This window comes from Fulmarus glacialis, unplaced genomic scaffold (assembly GCF_000690835.1).
Source record: "Fulmarus glacialis isolate BGI_N327 unplaced genomic scaffold, ASM69083v1 scaffold3929, whole genome shotgun sequence".
NCBI classification, from domain to species: Eukaryota; Metazoa; Chordata; class Aves; order Procellariiformes; family Procellariidae; genus Fulmarus; species Fulmarus glacialis.
Window position 1 is genome coordinate 156,040 of NW_009231280.1, and position 26,982 is coordinate 183,021.

General features: G+C 39.8%; 1 protein-coding gene across 1 annotated transcript in view; it reads right to left on the reverse strand.

Annotated features, from left to right (window-relative positions):
• Positions 1–26,982, reverse strand: part of KALRN (kalirin, RhoGEF kinase) — a gene marked incomplete at both ends in the record, with an annotated part of 195,652 nt that overhangs the window by 143,542 nt on the left and 25,128 nt on the right. The window contains one exon of the mRNA XM_009584498.1: positions 22,835–23,065. Coding sequence (XP_009582793.1) covers positions 22,835–23,065 — 231 coding nt within the window. The remainder of the gene's footprint in view (positions 1–22,834; positions 23,066–26,982) is intronic.

The following is a 26,982-nucleotide window of genomic DNA, read 5'->3' on the forward strand; positions in this document are numbered from 1 at the left end:
ACTTTGAAAAAAATCTCATTTTTAAAATACTATTTTTTAAGTGGCAAATGGCTTTAATTCAATGTTTCATATGAAGTTAGTATGCAGTATGTGCTTTCTATTTATTAATATTTAATAGCCACTCACTGTAATTCTACAGCAAATTATTCTAGTAACTTTTTCATGCTTATAGCATTGAAGTAGTAATCACATAATAATAATTTTTTTTATCCCAACCAATGTTATATTGGGCTGCTTTAGTCACTATCAGATGACTGTTGACAGAGATTGCCACTTTTATTTTATAAACGGATGTTTTGTTACATGCTTCAATTCAAAACAAGAAATACAACATATGATGCCCACTTTAAACAAAGACAAAAAAACCCGCAATGAATCTAGGCCAGAGTACTGGTCAAAATATGGATACTTTACTCTCAACAACAAAAACAACCAAGAAGATTAATCCATACAGAATAAACCTTTGTTCCAGGACTCGTCCTGCAGGAAAGTCTCATGTTGCATTTGGGCAGTTATTCCACACTGCCTGACACAGAATGGCACCATCTGGTGATTCACCAAATCCTTCCTGTAACATGAAAGCTTCCCTCTGAAGTCATCGATGCAGGTATTAATTAGGTTTCCAAATCCTTTCGTTTATAAGATTAGATATAAAATACCCTTTGAGGTGACAAAATTGTACATCCACTTAATAAATCAACACTACGTGAGCATACAAGATTAAAAAAAAAAAATCTATACACCATCCACTAATGACACTAGCTGTAACATCCTAATTGACCACCTCTTTCCTATGCCATTTCTCTGCTTAGAGTTGCCATGTCTCAGGTTTCAGAGACCCTATCTGCTCTTTAAAAAGTTCTGGTTCAAATTGTTCTAAAAACTCTACTTCTGCCATGATTCCCACAAGAAACAAATCACAACTTTTTAAAGAATAACTTGCTTAAAAGCATTTTCTGTGGCTCTGAAATCCATGTTAACATTATTGACCACTCCAGTCTTCAGTGCATTTGTTTTCACAACCATTCTGTGAAATATATAAATGCTGTATTTTTGTTTTGCATAGAAGGGGGAAAAAATTTTATATATATAAAGAGACTAAGTGAGTTGCTGAGGTGTCCCAGGAAGTTGGCAGAAGACAGGATGTTAGCGTGAGGCTCTGATAATCTGATAGCCCTATCAAAAGAATCCTTGGCATTTAGAAGAGCAGCTAATGTGTTTTTCCTTATATAAAGCACTTGCCATCTAATAAGCTCACAATAATTTGCAGACATGGGGAAATACCACATCTTTGTTTCCATCATACAAGACACAGAAAGTTTGCACTAAATGAGCAGCTGAGATACGGAATAACTGAGTGAGCAAAGCAACAGCAATAACATAGATCTGGATAGATACAAAACACGTACTCCCCGGTGAAAACAATGAGAAATGGTAAGCAATTAGTCTACAGCAAATGCGGGAACAACTCTGAAAGGTCACCATAAAACCTGAAATCATCAGCACTTGTAAACATCTACCTGTCAGCATGTTTGGAGACATTCTCCCTTACCCTGAAGAAAGGAAATGTCTTTAGAACTAGCACAACTGTGTAATAATTCAAGATAAACATTAACATTTTAACTGAGAGCAAGGACTGTATAACTTACTCTACTGCTGAAAATTAATGTCCTGAGATAGTTAGATAGTTGAAGTTACAGTGACTTAGTTCAAATAATTTAATTACTCCTTAAAAACATAAACAGCTTGAAGATGCTGTTAAAAATTCAGTTGAGTGTGTTCCAAATTATATCTTCAAATTTCCCAATTGTCCTTTATTGCCAAGCTATTTTTTCTTAAAACAGCCAGAAAAAGGCTGTAAGTCATGAATTCTTTGAAATGAAAATACTATGCTACAGATAGATCCATCATCTGAGGTGTTGCTTGAAACAAAATATATTTTGTAACTCCAGTGTATGCCAATTCTCTTTCCAGTATGCATTTATTACTCTACTTCCACTAGTTTGAAAGCTGCTCGGGACAGAGGCCGGGACTTGCCTCCTGCTTTGCAGCTCCTAGCGCTGTAAAGCCTGATCCTGCATGACTGCAATTTAAATACAGGCTAACTGCTGTGTGGACACACTTCCCACATAGGACAGCATTTTCCAATCCAGGTTTCTGCCCATCAGATAATACTACATTAATAAAAACATAACTGAGTTCAAACTTCAAGGCACATGAACAAGCATGGGTAAAGCTGCCCCTGGAATTGCCTAGGAAACTGTATAACTCACAGACATCTTCTGAAAGGACTGGAGGATAAATAAGTCTTGGTATTTTACCTTTACCTGTGGCAAATTCCCATCCCACACCTTACTGACCCAATTGCTATTGGTGAGTTGGTTGGGGTAGCTGTTTCTGCTGTTCCTCCACCCAGTCCCATAAGATGTCCATAGGAGGAAATAAATGAGCTGCTCCTTTTACTCTGATGGTAGCTTGCATGGGACTCCAGAAAGTGTGCATGTGAGGCTAGGAGGTGAGAAGCAGGCTCCCTTTCTTTTCTGGATGGAGATTCATAATTCTGTGTTTAATTCCCAGCTAGGAAAAGTTTATAAAGCATCAGGCTCAAAAGCATGAAATGTTTGCTAGGAGCCTGTTAACAGAAGGAGAACATAAACCAAATGCTCAAGAAGCACATCTGATGTCAGCAACATTTATTGGCGGGAATGCTGCAGGATATACACATGTGTTAAAAAGAAGATGTTAATATCTCTTTTTTTATTTCACCTAGTTTAAGATCAAAAGTGGTAGGAACATTATTTTCTTTCTATCATGATGTGCATGTCCTGTCTCCTTATCTCCTCAGGGGCACAATTACACACCCAACAAAATAAGCAGCAAACCCAGGTCACCAAGAAAAGTAAATAAAACTCCAGTGCAATTACAGCAGGCTGAATGCGCTAGCTATTACAGTCATTATATGGCTGGATAACCACAAGATTCAAAATGCTATCTGCAGGAAGAATAGCTGTAACTGTCCCTTTTGAATGATCTGTGTAACTGCAAAAAGGATAATAGTGTCAATTCAGACAGGTTTCATCCGAGCGCAGTGTCAGGAAGCAGGTGCTTAGAAGAGAAACACTTCCAGAGGCCTCTCCACACTCCTTTTTGCTGATGATCAAACTCTTGCCTATGGGAAGTGTAAGACCTATGCAAACCTAAACTGGCAAAATAAATACTGTCCAGGTGAGGTCAAAATAAAATGTATCATTTGCAGTGAATGGTGATAGTTTGTATGAGACAAGGTAGGAAAACATGGGAAGAAAGAAATAGAAGAACGGTTTTAAAGGAAAGGTTGAAGAAGCAATCAGGCAATAATTAAGCAAAGTTCTGGGATGATAATTGCTCTTCCTCTAGAGTAATTTGTATGTTGGGAATATGGCAAGATGATTGCATTAGTGCAGTTAAGGTCAATTCTCTTAATAGCTTAAGTTAAAAAAAAAGTTAATTTGATTTTTAAATAAAAAAAAGTGATGGGCACTATTTTTAAAGGGCAGACTTTTCAATGTAGCTTTTTGAAAATGAAGCCTCTTTCTGTAGGTATCTTTCCTAATCAGTAAACGTGAAAACTAAGAAGCACCTCATAACTTTATCTGACTTTAAACGAAAATCTCCTTGGGAACCAACTCTTTCCTAGCAAGTCCCCATGCTCTGCTTTCATTTTACATGAACAAAAAATGTGAAAGGATTACTAAATTCATTACTTTAAGGACCCATATATGTTGCTGAAGTTAGTTGAAAAACTTCCGCACTTTCACATCTTTTAAAGTGTATTTCTTTTAGCAGCAATGAAGCAAGATGAAATGAGAATGACTTGGAGAAAAACACAGAGGCTTGCTCAGATATACCAGTCACTAAACCCTGCCCTCGTCCTACAGGAAGGAGATGAGAAGTGTAAGCTGGTGATTAAACCAGCATTAATAAGATGCAGCCTGTTGTGCCAGCAGTGACGGGGCACCCAACTTCTGCATTTGACTCAGGCCCGTGTTGAACAGTTTCATTGCTCCTGAGTGAGATGACCCATTGAAGTGCTAATCTTTGTTACTGTAAGACCTACTGTTGTCATAGTGACTCTTAAAACTAGGTTACTCTGAAAACTGAAAATAAATTATACCATTTTACACTTTAAGCAGCTAAGAGTCAGATCTTGATCTCAAAATGGTACAAACCTGGCGTAACTCAAAGGGGTTAGAGTAACTCTTTGGTAACTCTAGCAGAGTTGTAATAAATTCCAGAGCAAGTCCAGTGAAGTACACCCAATTTATTCAGCTTTACATGAGGCCCCATTTCAAACAGGTGCATAAGCATTGCCTAACTTTAAACACATGGATAGAGCCTCCAAAATCTGCTAGGCTTATGCCAGTGAAAGGAAGCCAAACAGCATCAAGTTGCCTCTATGTGCATTTTATTGCTTGCTCTTGAGATACTATGGGCTAACTAGAGTTCTGGTGTGATACTTCAAAACTTGTGGTTTTATAGTCTCATCACCATTTCCACTCACAAGAGTCAAACCTTATCTTTACCTTTTCTGTAGCTGCTATTATGAATGCTCAGTAACTCCAAGGCCTTACATGTCTGAAACCCCTATTCCAGAAACTCTGCCTTTGCCAACCATGCTTTTTGTAACCAGGAAGTGTAGTTAAAAGGTTCATGTTTCAGATTGTCCGTTCATAGATACTTTGAATCCAAAGTTTATTATAAATGTTTTGTTATACTGCACAGCCAGCAACAAAATCCGATCTTTTCGGTCAAAGCCCTTCAAAATTGTACAAGCCTAGTTAGTTACACTTACTGGCTGAACTAGAATTTGCAGATACAAGACAGAGAATCTCTTGGCAGAAGATAATTCATTTTCTTACAATAGAAGAACCAGAAGCTAAACATCATACATGCATTTACGAGCAACACAATTCAAAGTAGGTGTGTTCTCAGGATACCCACAAACCACTCCCTTCTTGGGAGGTGAAAGGAAAGGGCCTCTAAGCGATAAAGAGTGCACATTTGCCAGGCAGACCACTGAATCTCTGGGTGGAGGCAGTAGCCAGTGTGGGATTGCCCACTTCTCTCCATTGGAATTACATCTGCTCCTGGACAACGTTCTGTGCAGGCTGGCATGGGCAGCCCAAGCCCTGGCCTGCTACCAGGCCCTCCAGGAGAATTTGGTGTCAGCAAAAGCACCAGGGTAGACAGGACAAACACTAAGAATCAGAAGAAAAACAAAACAAAAAATCCCCCGCAACAACTCAAGGAGACTTAATAAATCCTAATCCTCTTTCATGAATAAAAGGCACACCAAGTCTGATTTAAATTAAAATACAGTTTCTTTGTTGTATTCCAAATCATTGCTGAAAATAGATTTCTATTCCCTCCTATCCCTGGCCCTGTCACAGCAGGGTAATGTCAAGTAAAGGTCTAGCTGAGAAAATACACCAAAATACAAAGGAACTTATCCTCTGGCTTTTCCTGCTATTATTAATGGTTTATAATAGAACCCAAAACAAAACTCAGCCATTCTCATTTGTGTTTTTTACCTCCTAATAAAAACTGTGCTCCCTTTTTCACTTCTTTCTTCATTATAATTTTAAGTTGGTAGCACAGTAAAGTATTTTGAAAACCAGTTTTTTGAAGAATCACACCTCATGTTTAAACCAGAAACATCATCTTTGGCTCCCATGACATTATTTTTAATTTCAGAGACATCTATATTTGACTCTAAAACTCAGATCTTGTTCCCACTAAAATCCACAGCAAAGTTTCAACGGACTTCCGTAAACATGGATCAAAGACCCCATGTTTGTAAAGTTAGTAGGCAGGGGCTAGTTATGCATCCAGCAGAATCTGAGCCTGCGGACACATCCTTGAACACCATGTTCTATTTCCCATTTAGCAACTTCTGAACAAATGTAATTCATATGACGGCATGTTACAAGCTGCTAATAAGTGCGCTCCTAATGTACAGATACAGGTCTGCTAATACAGTTCAGTAGCAATGGAAGGGAACAGTGCCTTACTCTGTTCACTCTCTTTGGTTAAGCATGTCAAATTATGCAAGAGGTTTAAGAAAAAAAGCAAAAAGCAACAAGGACTTCATATCAAAAGTAGAGTGGAATTCGAGTGATTTGGTTCAATGCCCAGCACTGCAGTTCAGCAAATGCCTCCATTTCTAAAATGACATTAACCACACTTACAGTCAGAACAAGCAAGGCTGACAAAGAAAGTGTTGGGAGTAAAAGCTGCCTTTTACATTAAGTTTTTGCAGCCTTTAGCAATATGTGGCTCCAAATGTGGTTGGGGATTCTAGGAACCCTTTCCAATACAGGAAGATACTGAAATGTCATAAATAGTAAACAACATCATGGCAGCTGTACAAAAGTGAGCAGGCAATCCATTGAAAGGCAGGGCTTTAAAATCAGGTGTAAGCTGCTCCAAATTCACTGAGGTATCTATACCTAATTGCTGAGCGTATAGCTATAAATCCTGAAATACCATAGCTTGACCTGTCCATGTGGCGATGACTAATTCATCTCCAGAAAATAATATAGCCAGCCAACCAAGTTCTTCTGTATGTAATTCAGTCAGTCATCAGAGTCACTTTTTTCAAACTGGCTTGAGACCTAATCAGTGTATCCCACTATCACCAATCAAGCAATCTGAGGTTTTGGGGTTGTGGGGTTTTTTTGGTTTGGTGTTTTGCTTGTTTGGGGTTTTTTGTTTTGTTTTGTTTTTTTAAAAGAAGAGTTGGAATTGAATGAACAGAGCTACACTCATTAACACCATCTGAGGATTGGACAAGAAAGATGAATTTTGATACTTCTCCAAACATTTCTCAAGGAAGATCTCTCTTAAAATGCTACAATAGACAACCTTCCCTGAAGTCAGTCAAAAGTTTGTCACCTCCATTTTGCCTTTCCTTTTCACCACAACTCCTCTGTGTGGTATGTATGTACTCAGCTGTGCCTGGGTCTCTTTCAAAAGCCAGAGAACTAATGCAGCTGCTATTAAGTATGATTTTTTAATCACTCCCTGCTTTTCCCCTCTAATTGTAGTTATTCCAAATACCACCACATAATTAAAGAGGTCTTTTCAAAAAGAAAAAACATGCAGTCCTTTTTATCCTTGGAGGGAAAAGCAACCTTACAGACCTATCAGTATTTTGCTGCACAGTGCAACTAAAATAATGAGGAAAATTAAATGCAGAGCCAATTATAACATTTTAAAAACTTCCTTTATTCCCTTGTCTACATTCAACCAAAAAAAGAAGCCCCCATGAAATCAGATTGTAGGTGTTTTTATGAGCTTCCTGGACATTATGTGAAAGTTTCACCTCTGCACAATTTCTCATTTTAACAACAAAAATCTAACCTCTGTAGTTAAAAACCCCACTAGTTTGCCAAAAGCAGAACATTCATGTTCTGTTCTTTGCAGCAGGGACAGCCTTGCAAAGCACAGCTGATACTAGTGAACACATCTGAGTAAATTATACAACTGCTGAGACATGTGGGTCCACCAATTTAGAAAAGTGTCAGAAAAGTTCTCAATATGCAAAAATACATGCACATAAATTTCTTCAGACTCCTTACTGCTTCTAGCACCCACAGATATTCTACAAGCCCATCTGTAGGAGTTTGTCCAGACAAGACAGTCCCTGCAGCACGATCCTTGTCCATCAACAGCTTCTGCAGTGGAAATCACTACAGAATAACAACTCCCCCTGGCTACCTCCTTCTTAGCAGCTTCTATTGCAAAAGTATTCAAAAACAGTTAGTTGTGAAAGGGCTCCAAAGTTAACAGTATGACTAAGTGAAGACATCCTAAATATCTCCCATGGCAATGGCCTGAGCACCAGCAAGTGTTCTCAACTTTTCTAGCAGAGTCTCAGGAGTTCATCGTGACTTGCTGATTCGGGCCTTAGCTTGCAGTAGCATTGCTCTTCCATTCCCCATCCCCCTCCAAGAGCTTTCACATTACTGTAGACCCATAGACCTGTACAATAGTCACAAATACTCTTGCCTGCTCCCAGATATGCCACCCTCCCATAGGCAACATGGCTGCTCACTTCATGTGATGGTGAGGTGTGCACAGTCTCCCACACAGCTGCTCCAACTTAACTCCTTACTTTTTCACAGGCTTATATGGCAAAAATAACCTCGTGTCTGCTTTCTGCAGATGGCTATTATGCACTTGTATAGTTCTTCACATCTATAAACATATTATGATGGCTTAAAACTGACATACATTTGGAGAAGAGTGAGAACATGATGTGTTCCGGCCCCATCCACCTTCACTCCACAAAAAGAAAAGAACTGATCCCAGCCATAGTCATTAGGGAGATGCAGGGTTTAGTCATGCCTCTCTATTGGGAACAGCACGTCCAATTCAGGGCTCTGGCAGAGCTGGCTGGGTGTAGGCTGGGTGTTTTGAGAGCAGTACTTGCCCATTTCCTCTGGGCATTGGCTGAGGTCACACAGCCTCAACCTGCTCCTTCACTAAATGCTGTCATCTAGGATGCAAGCTCCCCAAAAAGGGAGTGGGAATACACATGCCTCTCTTACCCTGAGAAAGAACTTCTTTCAACTTAACATTGCTTTCTTTTGGTAAAGTTCCCATTCATCAAATGTATCCCACTTATCTTCCTTTTTCTTGATTAAATGTTTTACTTGATAAAATTTGGCAGCTGCCTCTTTAAAAACATTCCAAGTAAGAGAACAATAGACAGACAAATGAAGAACTAATGTTTCTTCCTTAATGCCTGGATTGTTACTAATGTTCCCAGAATATTGTTTTTAAGGAAATAAAAAAAAAAGAAAAAAAAATCTTCAGGTTAAAAAACCTGTTGTATTCTTTAAATGCTGAACTTCTTTTAGAGCAAGTTTCAAAGCTGTGTGTGGGTGGAAAAGCTATAAATAACCACATTTGTGCATGTTCCTTCTGTACAAGACACAGAAAATGTGCTCTGCATCAGCATAGAAAGATGCTGCTGTGCTCTGCATGAGGCTTCTCAAGGCTGGCAGGTAGACTATTTCTTTTGCAGTTATGCTGCTGGTGTTGCTGTTTGTGAGTCTTTTCTCCAAAACTCAGGAATCATACCTGGCACTTAGCTGTAGTGTGATGAATTAGCAATACAACTAATCAGATCTGTCAGCCTCTTATCAATGGTACTATGCAGAAATACAGAAATATTTTCTTACCTAGGGCATATAGAAGATTTTGGTTGTTGCTGTCCACAGCACTAGTTAGAACCGTGATTTTGCTCCTTCTGAGACTAATACGCTTTCTCCAGGTCTCCATTTCTTGTCACATGTTTGACCTTTCAGATCAGTTTTACAGGGTGCAACTGCCAGGTCAGTCAGAGCTGGGGCCAGCTCCAGTCTTAGGTCTAGCTCCCCCTCTGATCTGGGCTGTTTACTTGGACATAATCAGAGTTTTCTGAAAGAATATCTCAGATCTCTCACAGCTCAAGTGGATGTGAAGAACATTGTGCCAGAGTGGGTACTGAAGCAAAGGCAACCTGAAAAAGCTCTTGATTTTTCGCTCAAGCAAACCTTCCTTTCATTTTCCACTACGGTTGTTTCCACCATTTTAGCTTATGCTCTGGAGCTCCCAGGAAGAGAAATACCTGAGCATGCTCAACATGTGGCCCAGCTTCTTTCTCATGTGCATTGAAGTACGGGATCTCTACTCTTAAGCACCAACAGATGAAACAATATCCTAATTATTAGAAAGCTCTTGTATGCTGAGTTAACAGTGCTTAGACTATGCTGTGACCATGTGTACTGGCAGCTTTTTTAATTCCTCAATTAATTATTTAGCATCTTGTGTTTCCTCCTACTTTTAGTAACTCTATTTTGCTTCTCTGGCATCAGACCAACAGAAAACCAGCATTTGCAGACCTGACAGTAAGTAGAGACACCTGCAGGACCCAGCTGATGTAGATTTCTGATTGGAAGCTCTGATTTAGACTTCTCAGGTGTTGACCTCCAAGTTGTTGTTACTAATGACAGCTATCATCACAGCTAATTTTCATGTTTGTGAAACACAGCATCACAGCGATTTTCATGTTTGTGAGGAAAAGTATTCTGATCCTATAGAGAAATTTGTGCACTTGAAAGTGTGGCCCTTTGTGGCTTGTGAAGTATTTTCCTCAGTATTTTCTCAGTGGGACTGTCCAAAATGTAAAAGGTCCTCAAGAAATACAGCAACTACACAGGAGGGAAAAAAGGAGCTCTGTGAACTCTTTAGAAAAGTATGTTATCCTCAAGTATGTAAATAGAGCAATTGGTTTTAATTCTTCCAGTGACAGATGTGCCTATGGGCTTCGAGAGAGGAAACAAAGCAAAACTAATAGAGAGTGGATAAAGATTCAGGAAAAAAAAGACTGTTCTTCACAGTTCCAACCCTGATCTGCTTTATGGCCCCTTTAAGTGCCTCAGTTTCCCTGTCTGTAAAATGAAGAAAGAAATCCACTGATAGATAAATGTGAGACTAAGATAATTATATCATTACTGCTACCATTAAACATTCAGTGATAGCTACTAAACACTCAGGAAAAAAACCCAAACAAAATAAACCCTGAACACATTTACTACATGCTTTTTCAGCTCCAGCTGTAACCAGAGCGTAACTGTGTTAGTGTAGGCAGAAGTATAATAGTATAATGGTAAGTTGGGTAGGTACCTACCTTGGGAAATACACTCCTCAACTGCTTAGTAGGAAAAGAGCAACCTACATGGCTCCTAATTTCAGTGCTCTGGGTCACTCTCTGGAACTGCTACCACCGTTGCTCTCCTAATTTAGACATGAATTAAGACAGTACTGTCTACATTTTGATAGTATCAACCCACCTAAATTGTTACTAGATTAAACAAGATGTTTAAAGCAATTAACAATTAGAAAGGACTGATAAAGTAAGGATGAGCTTTACAACAGAGTAGTCTTTAATGCAAGCACTATGCTCCAGGCCCCATAGAGGCACTCCCCACTGTGTTTGAGTTGTCTGCTTCACCACAAAGAAAACTGCAGATTGACCAGGATATTAAATACAGTGCTGCTTTAGGTTACTATCGGGAGCAGACGATTTAATCATCTTGGTTTAACAAGGCTTATAATCACAGCACACAGCGAAGACAGGTTTAGTAAGAGAACAATCCCATCTGGGACAAATAGGTCTTGGTACATAGTCTCATCCCAGCAACAGAAAAACCCACCAGGATGGTACAATGCTGCAGTAGTCTTAAACACCCCTGCCAGGGTCAGAGCCCCTTGGGGCTGAGCATCATGCCAATACCTAGGAAAACATAACCCCTTTTCCCCATGGGGCTCTGACCTGATTTGAGACTAGAGGCAAAATGTCGAAGTGCAAACCATGTGGAGTAGGAGAACAAGGATGAAAGAAGTGCCCTGAATGCCAGGAACGGCTATTCTCCATCAGGGACTTTTCTATGATCTCTTCTTTGTCTTTGAAATAAATAGCCTGATATCTCAAACATTTTATCTCCCAGTTTAAGATACTCTAAGTGTCAGGCTGTGCACAGGGAGAAAGGAATGCAGCTCAAGGCTGTGTTTGATCTCCTGGCAGGGCTCCTCTGCCACTGGGTCCTGCCCAGGGATTCAAACCTGCACCACAGCATTTCTCCGGCTGAAGGGCCACTGAAGCATCTCTTCTGCTTGCACTGCCTGTCTGTCAATCACTGCTCAGGCAAAGCAGCTGTGCTTGACACATGGTGTCCCAGGGCAGAGAAGTCACTGCTCAGTACTGCAAATAAGTTGGGAAAGGGCTAAGTTGCTGTGGTGTGTGAGAAGCTTTGCATGTAGCATACAGACCCCATGCTGAGCTAGGCACTCAGTATGCAAGACACAGCAGAGCTGAAATAAAAAGCCCAGGACGTTTGCATCACTGTGTAATCTATCCATAACTGTATGGCTGATTTCTTCTGCATGTCACAGCAGAAATGAATCCTGTGGGGGTTTTGAAGGGTGAAAGGCCAATGACCTTACAGATTCACCAAAAGAGGCCATGGATAATGGCAATGAGAAGCTGTTTGTGGGGAGGCAAACAAATGGATGCTGAGCCCTGAGTCCCCTCGCATACTGGTAGACACAATGCAATATTAAACTAGAATATACGTGCAAGAAGGGACAGACTTATGAAAAGCTCTTTCAGCAAGGAACAACCTTGAGCTGTTCAAGAGAGAAGAGGAGCCACCTAAAAGACTCCAGGAGTGAGAGTCATGGGCAAAGTGAGGGGCAGAAGTGGTTGGAGACTTCCACTAAGAGCACCTTTTAAATGAAAAGTTTTGTTTCCCTAAAACTGAAGTTTTCTGTGAAAAACTGCTTGCTTTTTTATGGTTTTGTCCTAGCTTGGTGGCTCCCCAGAATATGACATCCCCTCATCCTGAAATTTCTTCTCTTCTGGTTTCCTGACACCTCATGCACTTTGAAAACCTGAGGAGGTAAGCAAGCAGAAACAATACCCCAAAATACATTTTGATTGTTTAAAGTTACTTTTTGCTGGAGGTAGGGGGGAAAAAAAAAAAAAAAGTTTCATTTTGTGGTTCCCTCCCCCCCAACTTTTCCTCCTTATTTGGGAAGGGAACTGTTTCAAGGTCAGAATGTTTTGTATGTTGCTGAAGCCAAAAATAAAAGTAATTTTCTCCATCCCTCAACACACATCCCATCCAAAAAAATCCAAAAGGCAGGAAAGAAACAAGTAAAGAACTACCAAAACAAAGGGAGGAGAGAGGTAAAAGACCAATGGACAGGCCTGAAATACGTTTGTTTTGCATGTTTTTACACTTGAAGGACATTTTTGTTAGAAGGGAACCATAGCATAACATAAAAGAAAGTTTATAGCTGTAATAGTATACAGGAGTTTGAGCCAACCAGCTCTGTCTAAATGTGCCTGAAGGGTCACCCCAGCCTAGGCAATAGCTTCCAGAACTACAATCCAAAGATTACAACTTTAAAAAACAAGAAAGAAGCTTTGTGTAAGTGTTCCCTGTGAGGAATATGAAACAAAAGAAGTTGCTTAAAAGTCTCCCGTGAGCTAAAACACCGTGTTTAGTCCTAAATAGTGCACAACCTCTCTTCCAAGGACAGAAATACCAGAACTTTTCAGTCAAGTTGGTTAGGTAGGGCAGCTACCGAAACAAGGTACAGTCAACTAGAGATGCTAACAGAGCAAAGAGCTGCTGCAGAACACAGCCGTACGGAGCAGAGCTAGTAAAAGCAGTTTGTGGCATGGAGTAAGGTAGAGCTGCTAGAAGGAGGAGAACTAGTGGGAATGACTAGCGTGGAGAGGAGCAGCTAGCAGAAATAGGTCATGGTGCCAGATCAGCTCAACCTAAATTGGGCCTTGCTGCCCAGGAAGACATAATAATATCAAATCATAAGTGCAATTCATTACCAGAGGGGGAAGAGTAACCAACTGGCTGAGCAGCCGCTCTGTGGAGGAAAACACAGTGAAATTGTTATAGTTATGCTTTAGGAACTAGCTATCATTACCCTCTTTGTTGTCTGGCTAGGTTTTTTCTCACTTTAATGAAAATACCTTTTGTTGGCCATCAGTCAAAAGCAATATGAAAGAGGATTAATCACTCTGAGTGACAGGCAGGATCACGAAAACGCTGTGAGGCCATGTGAGGAGATAATTGGGAGGAAAGATGAAGGGAAAAAAATGGAGTAGAAAAGAATGACTATTTTGGACTCCTAAACCAATGCCTAAAATAGCATATTTATTTCTTAGCATAACAGACCCTTATTTCATTTTTACATAGTCCAAATAAATCCTATAAGACCTTTTCATAAAGGGTAAAACTGGAGTAGCAATGACTTTGAGGGTTTAGAGTAGGGATTTGTGAATCAGACATCCTGACATGAAGAGTTCTAGTCGTGAAGCTTTCAGTGACCTTTGGCAAGTCGCTCAACATCAACCTTTTAGAAAACCCATAATCCTGAGATGAAAGAAACCACAATAAGCAAGAACTACTACTGTTATTGCTACTTCTTAAAGTTAGAGGGGAGAAAGCCTTCTGGCATTCCAGCCTACATTTATTCAAAGACCTTCTTTTTCTCCATGTCTTTGGTGACGATTACTCATTCTAGCAACTGCTTTCAAAAAATACACATCTTTCTGGAGAAAACTATTTCTCTTCCTTCGCCACTGCAGCCCTACTATTTTTGTAGGTCTAATCAGTAACATACAGGCCTGATTCTTTCTCCTCCTTCGCCACGACAATGACAGCCAACGATGCCTTTCAGAAACAATAAACTACACATCGTATTTTCAGGGATGCTGACATGCAAACAATCCTGGGATAGAAATAGACAATGAGGATATGCTATATAAGGAGGACGATTCTGCTTAAGCATAACAGCAAATTTTAACAGTTTGCCTAGGACTGACTTCCTTGCAGTTTGCTGCAGAGCAAATCCTGGATCAGAAAGGCACTGAGTGGCCTGGCATGATGGCTAGAGGTGCTCCACACCACACAGGATTGGGCTCTTGCATCCTAATACATCTCACCCAACATTAGGTAATAAACTGAAAGTCTTGTCTGAAGATCCGACCTTATCATTATTTCCACGACAGTCAACAGTAAGAGAGGGAAGTATCCAGGGTACAATTCAGATCTTAGACAGACTGAGTCATTCTCTGAAGATGCCAGTATCTCTCCGTTGACTATAAAAGGAGACTATACATTAGGCTCCTGACTTGGATGATACAGTTACACTCCTAAAGACAGGCAGGATAAATCCAGACCATGGATAGTTGCATCTACCTCCAGAGAGCTAACTGTATCTTTATATCACCTCCATTTCTTCATACTATGCATTATGTCCTCTTCATCCACTATGAGGTAGATTCAAACCCTCAGAGAGTCAGTAGGATTTCAGAGAGTTTTCAGAACACCTTCTTAGAGGTTCCTAAGCTCTCAGTAAGAATCCAAATATTTGCAGTTCAGGAAATAGCAAAACAGACCATCTGATAAGTCTTGAAGGACAGACAGTGCTCTAAACAAGAAAACCACTTTTTGGGGCACAAAGGATTTTTTTTTCCCCCCCCAGTTCCTCTTCTCACTTCAATAGGTTCAGAGATCAAGCTGGCTGGTTCAGATTTCTTCAGATCCTATTTCCCAAGACAGCTGTAGAGCTCATCAAAGTGTTCTTGCACTGCTCGTACATCAATGCTAAGTAAACTTCAGTTGGTAACTGAAGCTGGCCCCTGAAGTTTGATATCCCTAGCACTGCTGCTCTGTGTGTAAATTAAAAAGTGATCATTATTATTTTTTAATCAATGACTCTTTAGAAAAACGAAGAACAATTGTCTGCTTGGCTTAGTAAGTATATAAAGGAAGAAAGACACAAAAGTTGTTTCCAGGTAATTTCAAGTTACACTTTAAATCAAATTATGAAGAGGATAGAGTATTGTTAATCAGCAACCCTTAAGGAATTTCCAGAATAAATACCATTAAATGAAAATGTAATAATTTAAACCTATACTTCTTTGTGAAGAGTGTTGGCACAAAAAATACAAGGTAACACTAATCTATATTTAAAGAGCACTAGAACAGAGCTCCCTCTCTCTCATGTGAGTTTGAAGTATTTAAAGCAATTAACTGCTTAGGCTGATAGCCTGAGACATCTCTGAGGTGTTCTTATACCATACACTGATCACTGTTTACAGGGTGCAAATGTGACTGCTGCACAGAAACACAGAGCCTAGCTCCATACAGAGCCTAGCTCCAACAGCCATTGTCTGAACATGCTCAAATATCAAAGTGCCGCATATTTGCACTCTTCACTTGAGAAGCTCTTCTGTGGCCCTTCGAAGGGCAGATTTCTAAGCCAGAGTCACTGGTAAAAAGGAAAAATGCATGTTATTTCTTTCAGCTGTGCTCTTTTTCCAAGAACACTGTCCTGTTTGGTTTGGACAACCCTGAGCACACTGTCCATAAATGCTCATGTCTTTGCAAGCTAAAGGAACTAGAGAAACATCCGTATGAAATCACCAGAAACTGAAGAAATATATGGGCAATATTCTCCTTCCTAGCACGGCTGCCTTGTGCGGCAAATCCAACACAATCTGGTCATTGAGTAGTAGGGATTGTATAGCTGTGTGGGGTGCTCTTACTCTACTACTCTCTCTGCGGCCACCAGAGTTTAGAGATACATATACAGCCCGTAGAAATCATGTGAAATTCATGCATAATCCCATGCCACTGCGGGTTCAAATTAAGTAATGGCAGTCCTTTTTTAACAGTTCAAAATAAGCAACTAAGTCACTCGGCAACCCTTGTGTTATTTAAATAACATGTCATTATTAATTAATTTCATAATATCTGCAGGATACTAATTAGCACAAATATACCACCACTTTACTTTCAAACCAGTATCAGTGTTGGTTAGTTGTTAGTCCTTTTCAGAAGATGAGTGGGACCACATATCTCTTCATTGCCTAGACTTGCACTCACATGGTCTGAAAATGTGCCAGTTCCTTTGGCAAGAACAAAAAGAATGGAATGAAAATTGCTCTAAAGAAGCAGTTGCCAAGATGTTTTATTGCATGGTCTGTGACGAAGAGTGGATGGAAACAAACAAACAAAAAATCCTTTTACTACAAATGTACTGTCCTTTACTGCATAAATAATAAAACAGACAAGTACTAAATAAGGGGCTGTTAGGGACATAACATTGGTTTGGAAACACGTGCACATCTTATTAAGTTAGTCCTTTAGAGCTATATAGGTAAAAGTTGTATGGTCAATACAGAAAAAAGTTGTATGGTCAATCAGAATTGTGTGGTGAGATATTTAGATCACGTAATAAACCAGGTGTGGACATTCTGGCCTCAACAATTGCTGGAAGGACAGGATTAGTGAAAACAGAGCTATTTCTCTCTCAGTCACGGATAACAAAAGGTTGTTTTCTCTCCTGTTACATCCCATTGGGAGAAGGTTGCCATGTAGTTTCACCAGTATTGACTCCTGAGTTCCTTTTTCATTAATTTTTGGGGACAATACAACCATAGTTAGAACCTCTACTCGCTGTCAAGTAATACTTCAACCTTATGGCTGGTAAGGTCACATATACCTTCTACGAAAGCACAGCAGTAATACTTTGAAAATGTAAACATATAAGTGACAAACATTAAGTGCATCTCATTACTTCACAAATTTACCAAAGGGGCTGTGAAAATTCTCTAGGATGCTTTGAATTGTAATGTTTTAATTACTGATCTGTCAGTGGTAGCTATTTACAGGCTAAATCTGCTCAGATGGTGCACAGGGCATGTGATGTATTTTTGCAGGGTGCTGTGGCTGAAGTCATATGGTATAAATATAATCTTGACTTGACTATAATGTTATTTTTTCTTAGCTATTGTTCACAAATAAATCTCTTGTTTTATAAGACCCAGTGAAGGTATTATTGTAAACAAAGCATAAAAAGAGATATATAGTCTGATTTCTTCTTTGAAACAAACTAGACAAGTTGGAAAACTACAGAATTTTGGAGAACTCTTCATCGCCTTGAAGTGATCAAAACAACTGAGTGTATGCGTGCATGTGTGGGGGGATGTACAGACCTAATCCTCTAAAATCTTGTGTGAGAGCTAAATGAATCATGAACTGCCACAAATATCCTAGCATTTTTCTGCAAATGGACTACGTAGATCACATGCATCACATGAAGTGTTCAGTATTCTCAGATAGTGTATGGAGACAGATAGATGTTGGCAGGACATTTTTCCATACAAGTCAGGATGGAAAGGATGTCAGGATCATGCCCTGATCTGTTTTCTCGTCCAGTAAAAGCCAGACACATTTCAAGTTAAAGTGCTCGGTTATGAAGAGACACAGCCTTTCCTCTGCAATACTTTGCAGTCTCCCACAACAATGGCAGCTGGTAAATGTAGTATCAGTATGGCCACATGGCCTTTTTATCCATCACCAGACGCAGATAACCACACAAGGAAACCAAAGCTATGTCCATCAATGTATCTGGGCATGAAGCCAACAGAATGCAGATCCACAAATTTAGAGAAATCCAGGTGAACCTGACACCGGTTTAGCTTGACCTTTTCAATAACCAAGAGGATTTTAGACATTACTACAGCTGGTATGGCAACAGTCCTAGCTTTCTTAGTACGTGCCTACCCTCTTGCCAGTAAGAGTTTGTTAGTGTCATCTTGCTGTTTACCACTGGTCTTCAGCTGGCATGAGAGGCCCGTTCCATTTTGTCATGCAGAGCCACCCCAGCTAACTCAAGGCTTTGTACATAGCCAAGAAACTCCACCAGCACACACAGTACCTCTACATCCACCTATTTTCCAGCTCTTCCTTCACCGGCAACCATCACAACCAAAGTGAAGCAAGAAGGAAGCAGCACCAGCAGAGACCCTGAGAGAATCCTGAGAACCTGTGGAGAAAAAGGCTGCCTGTGTCAGGCTAGGTATTGGTGTGTATGTATGGAAATGATGGAAAGACTGAGAATTTTCATGAGAAGGAATGAAGCCTGCAGAATAAGAGTAGCAGTTTGACTATTCTGCCACGAAAGTGCTTTAAAATACCAAGTTCAAGGCTTGCACAGACCACTTCAATAATGCATCTGATGGGTCTCCATTTTCTTTCTACTTTAATCGGTATGCTTCAGGCTTTACAACTTCACTTGAATGAGTTTATGAAGTGAGAGAATTCAGACGAAATTCTTACCCATATGAAACAAAGGGGATGGGGGAGGCAATGGGGTGAAGAACAACATTATATACTTACTTCAGCCATTTCTAAGGCTGCTTGGTAACATCTGCTCATGGTACAACCATTATGCTACCCTTGCTGTTTCACAGTGTTCTGTTCACGGGGGCAAAGGGAACATTTTAAAGTGGAGAGATGCATGCAGAGGCAGACAGGGTAAATCAGAATGTAACAGTAGAAAACAGTGGAAATTGGAGACAACATGAGAACAATTTCAAATCTCAATAGAAATGGAAATGGTGTTAATTTGCTGGTAAATAGTCTGCAGAAGGGAAAGACCCAGAGCAGGCAGGGGCAAAAAGGAAAAGCTACCAAAAATGGGCTGAAGCATCTGCAGCAATTGCAGAATATCAGTATGAATGTCAAAGGGATTTTTTTCCTCCCTTGCAGGACAGAATCTCAGCCCCTCCTCCCACAGCTGTGTTCTAAAAGGATCAAACAGTGCTGCTCTTCCCTATCTGAAATGATAGAGAACTTCTAATAAACAATTGAAGCAATGAAGTATTTTACACACTTGGCAACCCAACATTCCTATAATGATCCTAAATAATATTGGTGTTAAAAGAGTTCCTTGTCAGTTCCTGCCTGCGTAGAGCCTCATAACAGCTCACAAATTGTCTTATCTGCTATCCCTTTGGTGTGAATGGTGCTCCATTTCCTGTGAAGGCTGCAAATGGAGTTTCATGCCATTTATTTTCTTTCCTTCTTTAAAATGCTATATATTCATAACTCATTGTCCTTAGCACACCATTATTTACCTTGGTTCACATGTGCAAATTGATATAATTGTATTAATACATAAATGTAATAGCAAATAATCTTGTAAAATGTCTGATGGTGTGAGGTAGTGATTACTTCTAATGACATTTTATAGTATAACATTTCTTACATCAATATTGTAACTTGGCAATCCACAGTGTTTATTTAAACTTTTTTTTTTCTACAGCACAACTTGTATGTTGGCTATAACATGACTGTAAGGATGCCTGACTTTCTCTCTCAGAATAAAAATTACTTTTATTTCTTTTAATCCACCATTTTCAATGTTTTCAGATTTTGTGCAGTTCAAACTGAAACCTAGCTAGAATCAAAAGGATTTCCCTGACAGTGGGAAACTATCTGAGAACACAGCCCTGACCTGCCAGTAATGCATATAGCATGTACTCTGGCCTTGCAAATGGTGCAGAATACACCAGGAATGATATGAATGAGCCCTGTTTAACACAGCTTAACCCTTAAATCCAGTCCAAAAGGCACACACTTGGCCTACATAAAGCCTTCATCCAGTTAACCAGTTTTGCAAGACCTCCCTATCAACACTCGATATTGCACGCCTAAATACTTGATCCCTTTGGCAAGATTAACTAGAGTAGTTAGGTGAGGAATAATTGATCTCTCAAGATTCATAAGAATCTCTTCTTGGAGATGTGTCTTTACCAAAAGCTATTAAGGCCGTTAATGGCAGACTGAGAGGATGCAAAATAATCCTGGAGTCATTATTAAGAACATGCAACACAACAAAACCTGTCCCTATTCACATCTGTTTTTAAGACAAGATTGATACAGAACAGCCAACATGAAGAGAAAGGTATAGATGAACAAGTGAGGGAGTATAAGTTCTGACACGGAGAACATCTTTCACCAGAATTTTTACTGCACTGGCCAACAGCTGGAGAGGGTGAGCTATGGGACATCCTGATAGGGAAAACTGCATCTGTGAGAACACGCTTAATTTTGAGCTGGGTGGAAAGGGAAAAGGAGCATCTTCCTTAGAGGAACTACACTGTATCATTACTTGTCTAGAAGATAGCAAAGTCTAATAAACTTGGGGCTCTCCTGTCAGGATTTGTTCTCCCACATCTTTTTTTTTTAGACTTGAACCAGGAAGAACTTAGTTAAAAGTTGTTAAATTTTGACAAGGTAACAAATTGCTATAGACAAATGTTACTTATGATTAGTGACAACATACAGGTAGACAGCTTCGCCTGCCAACTGATGGACATTTAACAAAATAAGCATAATAGGAATTGCACGACAGATATATAGGACATGATTATTTAAAAAAAAAAAATCCATCAACATACTCGGATATCTTCTTCCTCCTCATGGAGTCTACACTTCCTATTCCTGTTTAGCTGATAATTTCATTTATGAGTTACAAAGCATTTATCTTGAATAGTACAGATGTTTAGTGAACAGAATGATTCATCTCTTCCTCTCTACTTTCTAAGTAGGACAAAGAGATGCCTCCAGTAAGTGTGCGCTAGGACAGAAACACGTCTGTCATTAAGTTGTTGCTTTCCAGATAATAACTACCCATTAAGAGAAAAATTTGGAAAGATTGCTGCCAACAGAACTCACACAGAGTGATGCTCTCTAAAGTGATTGTACTCCAGTGACTCTTACTGCTTGTTTCTTTTCCTTTCACCAAAAGTCACAGTACATACAAAAGACCTGTTCCTTTTGAAAACCAGTGACACAGCCTCATTGCCTTGCATATGTGGGAAGTAAAAGTCTGAATGGGTTTCATGAATGAACCTCATAAACACTTCTACTGATTTCAGAAGATGTAACAGAGAAAGTTTGGGGTTGGAAAGATTGAACAAAAGTGTAAATCATCCTAGGGGATGAAGAATACCTAAGATAATATGGATTCTTATTGACATTATATACCACAATTGGAAAAAGCATAATAACATCAGAATTTACAACATTGATTTTTGAGATTTTAACCCCCAAACTGTATTAACTTTACATAGTTTGCAGAGAGTATTCTAACTGAATTCCAAGTACATGCTCTAATTAATATACAGCTTATGAATTTCACTACCATGCAGTATGTTTGCTGACACGTAACGGAAGTGAAGTTGCTTAAATTAAGCATCTGTTACATTCAATCCCAGTTTTAGTTATATATATGGCATGAATATTTGTGTGGTTTTACAGGAAAAACTGAGCAGGTAGAAATTCCAGCAAACCTCTCAAGACTGCCAAAGAAATGGTCATACATATTTGCAAAGGATATCTACAGATGCAGTTCTGTCTGTGCTGGTGCACTTCAACTATGGCACTAACAGGACCACAAATTTGAATGTTCAATAAAAGTTGCCTGTCTCCTGTCGTTGCTGGTTCACGTCTATTTTGCATGTGACAGCTTTGTCACTCCGTCTCCACCTCATTTTTCACTTGGAGGAAGGCAATGACATAAAGAACCCCAGGGACATTAGAATGCTCCATAAACATGATTAGAGCATTCAGCCTCTTCATTTAAAGCAAGTACCATATTGCTACCAACATCTGCTTCAGGCTGTAATGGGGCCCTTAAACAAACCACACCATTCTGAATGAGCAGAGTCCTGTAACATCTGTTGATTGTGCTTGCATATTTGGCAGCTACAAACATAGCATCTCATACTTACTGTCAGTTACGCTATTGTGCTGGTATTCAAATGGATTCCTTTGGGACAGAAAAGTTATGCACCTGGAGCCCGAGTTCTCAGAGGTGAGCCTGTACCGTATAAACTGTATTTCTGTGAGGTGGGCTCTGCACGTTGGGTTGTGCAGTTCTTTTGAGCCAGCAAACTCATAGCACAGGTATGTAGACTCCAGAAGTGGTAATAATGCAAAGATCATCTAAACACCACCACTAAAAGGTCTGTATCTGTATTGTTTCCACATAGAAAGGTGAAATACACCACAGTTCAATTGCTTTTTACACTTGAAATTCTTTTTTCTGTTAAACATCACTTTCTCAAGAACACTAGAGTACTTACAGCTAATTGCTCACTTGTGAAAAATTAACCACTGAAAATAGTGTCACATTTTTGTGGAAAATGGACTGATCAATAATCAATGTACTGACTGATGATTTCCAACATGAAAATGAAAGGTACTGAAAGGCGCATTAGGATTTTAGCATATTTCTAGCATAGATAGAGCTGCGTGCGAAGCCTTGGTTACGGCAATATCCTCTAGATGAGTCACCAAACAATCTTTATAGCTGCAAAGAAGGGACCATTCTTTATCTCCTTTAATAATGATATTACCTGTTGAACATCCTGCTGGAAAACGCAGAGCTGCAGCCTTTGATGTAGTCGGACCTTTCTGTGTTGCCAGATGCTCTCTAGGCGCCGCTGGTGATGCAGGACTTCATGTACCACATCCAACACCTGGTGAACAGCCTTGGAGTAGTTTGCAGTAGCAGTGAGGGATTCAGAATTCCCAGGGCTCAAGGGACGCTGTAGGACATCCAGCAAGGCTTTGCCATCCTGGCTTACCTGAGTGAAGAAATAGGTCTGCTTCACTGCACTGATACTTAAACATCCAATAGCTGACAGAGAACAGTCTAGCTGATTCTTTCTCCCCTGTGCGTTTTCCTTATTTTAGTCAAAAAGGAAGAAAGACCTCATAACATCTCTTTTTGACTTGTACTTACACATTCAGCACTTGCCTTTGCTTCCTAGTGGGCCTGCTGTGTCACTCAGTAGGAGCACAGATACTGCACTGCTGGGACTGCATACATAGAGACAGCAATCCCAAGACTATATTACGTTCTGACACTCGGGCACTGAAAATTCTTGACATATACTAGTTGATGACAGGTGGCATTTGCAATAGCGGGCCTATTTTTCTGAGGAGGTGGCATTTTAAGAAAACCACAGATGGCAGAGTCATTCATATTCTGTATGATAAGGGAGAGTTCTTTCTTCGTAGGATTACTAAGTATGCATATACGTTGAGAAGTGTGACATTTCAATACTGTATTTCATTCAGTGGCAGTGAAAAATAAATTAGTATAGGATAGTGATTCTTTTCTTCCCCAGGAACAGCTCAGAGGGACAGTCTCCATTTTCAATGGGCTACAAAGTTTGTTGGCAAATGCAAAGCCCTCTACACAAGTGTAACCTTTTTTGAGCATATTAAAACACATTTGCAGATGCAGAGACATTTGGGCATTAAAAAAAAACCAAAATGCCTGATTTTTTACGCCAGATTTTTTCCTGGAACATTCCTGGAGCATTTTCATATTGCAGGGGCAAAATGAAAAATGGAACCATAAAACCCAGACTGCTAATAACAAGAGTGTGCACGCACTGGTTCTCTAAAAATGGCTTTTTGAAATATTTTTTGGTTGCAGATTGCAAAGTTAAAATATTTTGTTCAACGGAAATGGTAAATGAGGACACTATTGGAATCCCCCTCCTCTTCCCAGCCCACTTTTCTTTTTTCCCTCTGAAACAAACTGCAGTGAAAATGACAAGATTTTCTGAAAAATGTTTTTATTTCTATGCAATCAAAATCACCAACCTTGCTAGAGATGGCTTAATGAATGTTTTTCATCCAGTTTAAATTTTGAACATTATCAGTCAAAGTTAAAACACATCTCAAGGATTTCCAAGTCTCATTTATTTCTGTATTATAAGTTGCTTGTTCAAATGTAACAAATATCCTTTAATACCCAAACCTGTGTCTTTTGGCAAGCCATGCCACGTCCCAGTCTGTTGTAGCAATGTGTATCTAGTGCATTTTCAGAGAAATCAAGAGAGCCTTTGAGATTTACACTGGCAAAAGTGGGAGTCAAATCTCATCATATTATGTGACTATTAGGTGGGCTTAGGCAGATCCTTGGAGATTTTTTTAAATATTCAGGGCAATTTGGAATTAGATCAGGAAATAACTGGAGAGTCCATAGGGAGTGGCTTTCCATACTCAAATTCAGTTGCTGCTGAAGACCAGCTGGAACAATTTGCACATGCTGGAGCCTGCTGGGGTCACAGAGGGAACGATTGTACTCACCAACAGCAGTGGATAGTGACAATATGAGGGAGGATTTTAGGAGGAAACACTGAGGCACAGGTGTTACCTTGGCAACATTATGGAGGTGGCAATAGCTGCTAGGCAGGAAGAAGCAGCTTCTAGACAGGGAAGGAGGCAAGGCATACTACATCCTATTTTATCTGTGGGAAGATAATTAGCAACAATTTAATCACTGGGAACAGGAAACCAAGACTATGCACATGCTTGGGAGCAGCTTACTAGACCAGAAACTCACTCTTTGCACTGGCTAAATTCACTGTGTGAATTCACTATGTTCCTGGCACTGGCCTTTGGGCTTACAGTTGGTCTGAATCTGCCCCTGGGTGGTGTTACAATGCTTTTAGTATAGTCCCTGCTGAGTTACACCAATAGAAATCACAGCAGAATCAGGACTAACAATAAAGGTTGAAAAGTTTACCACTAAGAGATACATGATTGCACAGACAATACGGTAGACATTCTTTACTCAGGACAACTTTCCTGGAAACTTTGTGCCATAATATAGATCTATTCATACCTACACCATCTCCCAAGTGCAGGCCCTGCATGTCAGTTTTTTGCCTCCCAGAGGTATAATCCTGCAATTCTTCCAGTTTGAGGGGTCAGATCCTTGGGTGAAATATTCTGTATACTAATCATGACTGATCAAAACACCAGACTAAATTCAGTCGTCTTACAAAAAAGTGCTCTTCCAGAGCTGACTAGTGGGTGAATATGGCCAAGGCCTTTACAATAAGAAGTCTCAATGGCAGAAGCAAGCAGAACAAAAAGATTGTTTCAAAGGCAACAGTTTATATGCCCCTGCTTCATCTGAAGCTGACAGGACAATGTTCTCCCAGATTTGTGGTGTGAGGTAAAGAGCAAATACACTTCTGCATTCTCTCTTACTCCTTTTTCTTCTATAGGATTTAGGCTTTTATCTATTGTACAATAATTTGTTCCTGTTGTTTAAAAAGCCTCAGAGATTACAAGTTATGATTTTTCCCTGATGGGCATAGACTTCCAATTATTCTCTGCACAGCCAGAGATAAACGCCAGATTTCAAGTGCTTGTGTTGTCCTGCTAATAATCATTAACACAAATCAGAGGCTATTAGAAGTGTTCTGCTCTCCAATTTACATGCTTGTCTGGTCATGCTGGAGTAAATATATGGCAAGCAGCACAGTGACAATCAGGTAACCAGTGGTACTCAGTATTCACAAGGATTACATACATATTCCAGGATTTCATATCTTCTGCAGCTCTGAAGTTCTTTGGCTTAAAAAGTTTCTTTTCTGAAAGTATTTTTGTTGTGAATATTACTGCATTTCCAATCAATGGGCACAGAAGGTTTGTGCTCTTAGAGTTCACCAATGAACAGATTTCAGAAAGGAAGGGAACAGCTTCACAAATGGAGAAGCTACCTACTGTGCTCTTTCAATCATTTCCATGTTCTCGTAACTGCAAAAATAAATCACCAAATCTCTTTTCATGTGAATCTTTTGAATTTTTCAAGGACTGTGCAAGGAGACAAGCATCAACAACCCAGCTTAGTTGCACCACTTCACTTACATCTCACTTACAATGTATTTTTAAGAGGTATCGCAAAAGTCTTAAACTGAATGGACCTGTACCCAGCATGACTTGCAGTCCCTGTAAGGTGTAAATGTTAGTGCTGCATTTGTCAAAGCAAATTTGACCATTTCTCACTTATTTTGAAAAGTACAGAATTGCTGCTGGACTCTCTGGGAAGGTTTAACTCGCTACCTGACACAAGACATATATATACTCCTGTGATATGGTGATATTCCTGCATTTTGGCTTCATGGTAGGAGAAGGGCTAGGATGGGCAGTATGCAAATGCCTCTGTAAGAAGTTATGTGAGCTTGGGTGAACCAAAAAATAGGTTTTGTTGTGCCAGCGGAATAATATTCACGGTTGCTGTCTACATAAGTTAAAATCTGTAGATATCCTATATAGTGAGTCAGAAAGACTTCCAAAGCCTTGCAAGTGACTAGACTAATGGTGCCATCTGTGAAACAGCTACAATTTGCACTAGGGAAAAAAACTGGTCTTCAGAGCAAATATATCATGCCTCTGGGAACAGAGAGTAAAGTGTAGTTAACCAAGTCACACTGAACAAGATGCTCTTACCATCAACCAGGCTCAAGCCTGACTGGAGAAAACCTTTCTCTCTCTCCCTCCTTGTCTTTACCAAATCAGTACAGTCATCGGTAGGTGTGTCCCAAGTTTGTCTCCTGCTGTTCATCCACTACAAACACTGGTGGAGCAACATAAGCACACCCTGGCTAGAGACATCTAGAAGAACTCTTTTTGCAAGAGGGGAATCTGCCAAAGGCATACATCTCCTGTGTGTCGCCTCCCTCCAGCACTGTTC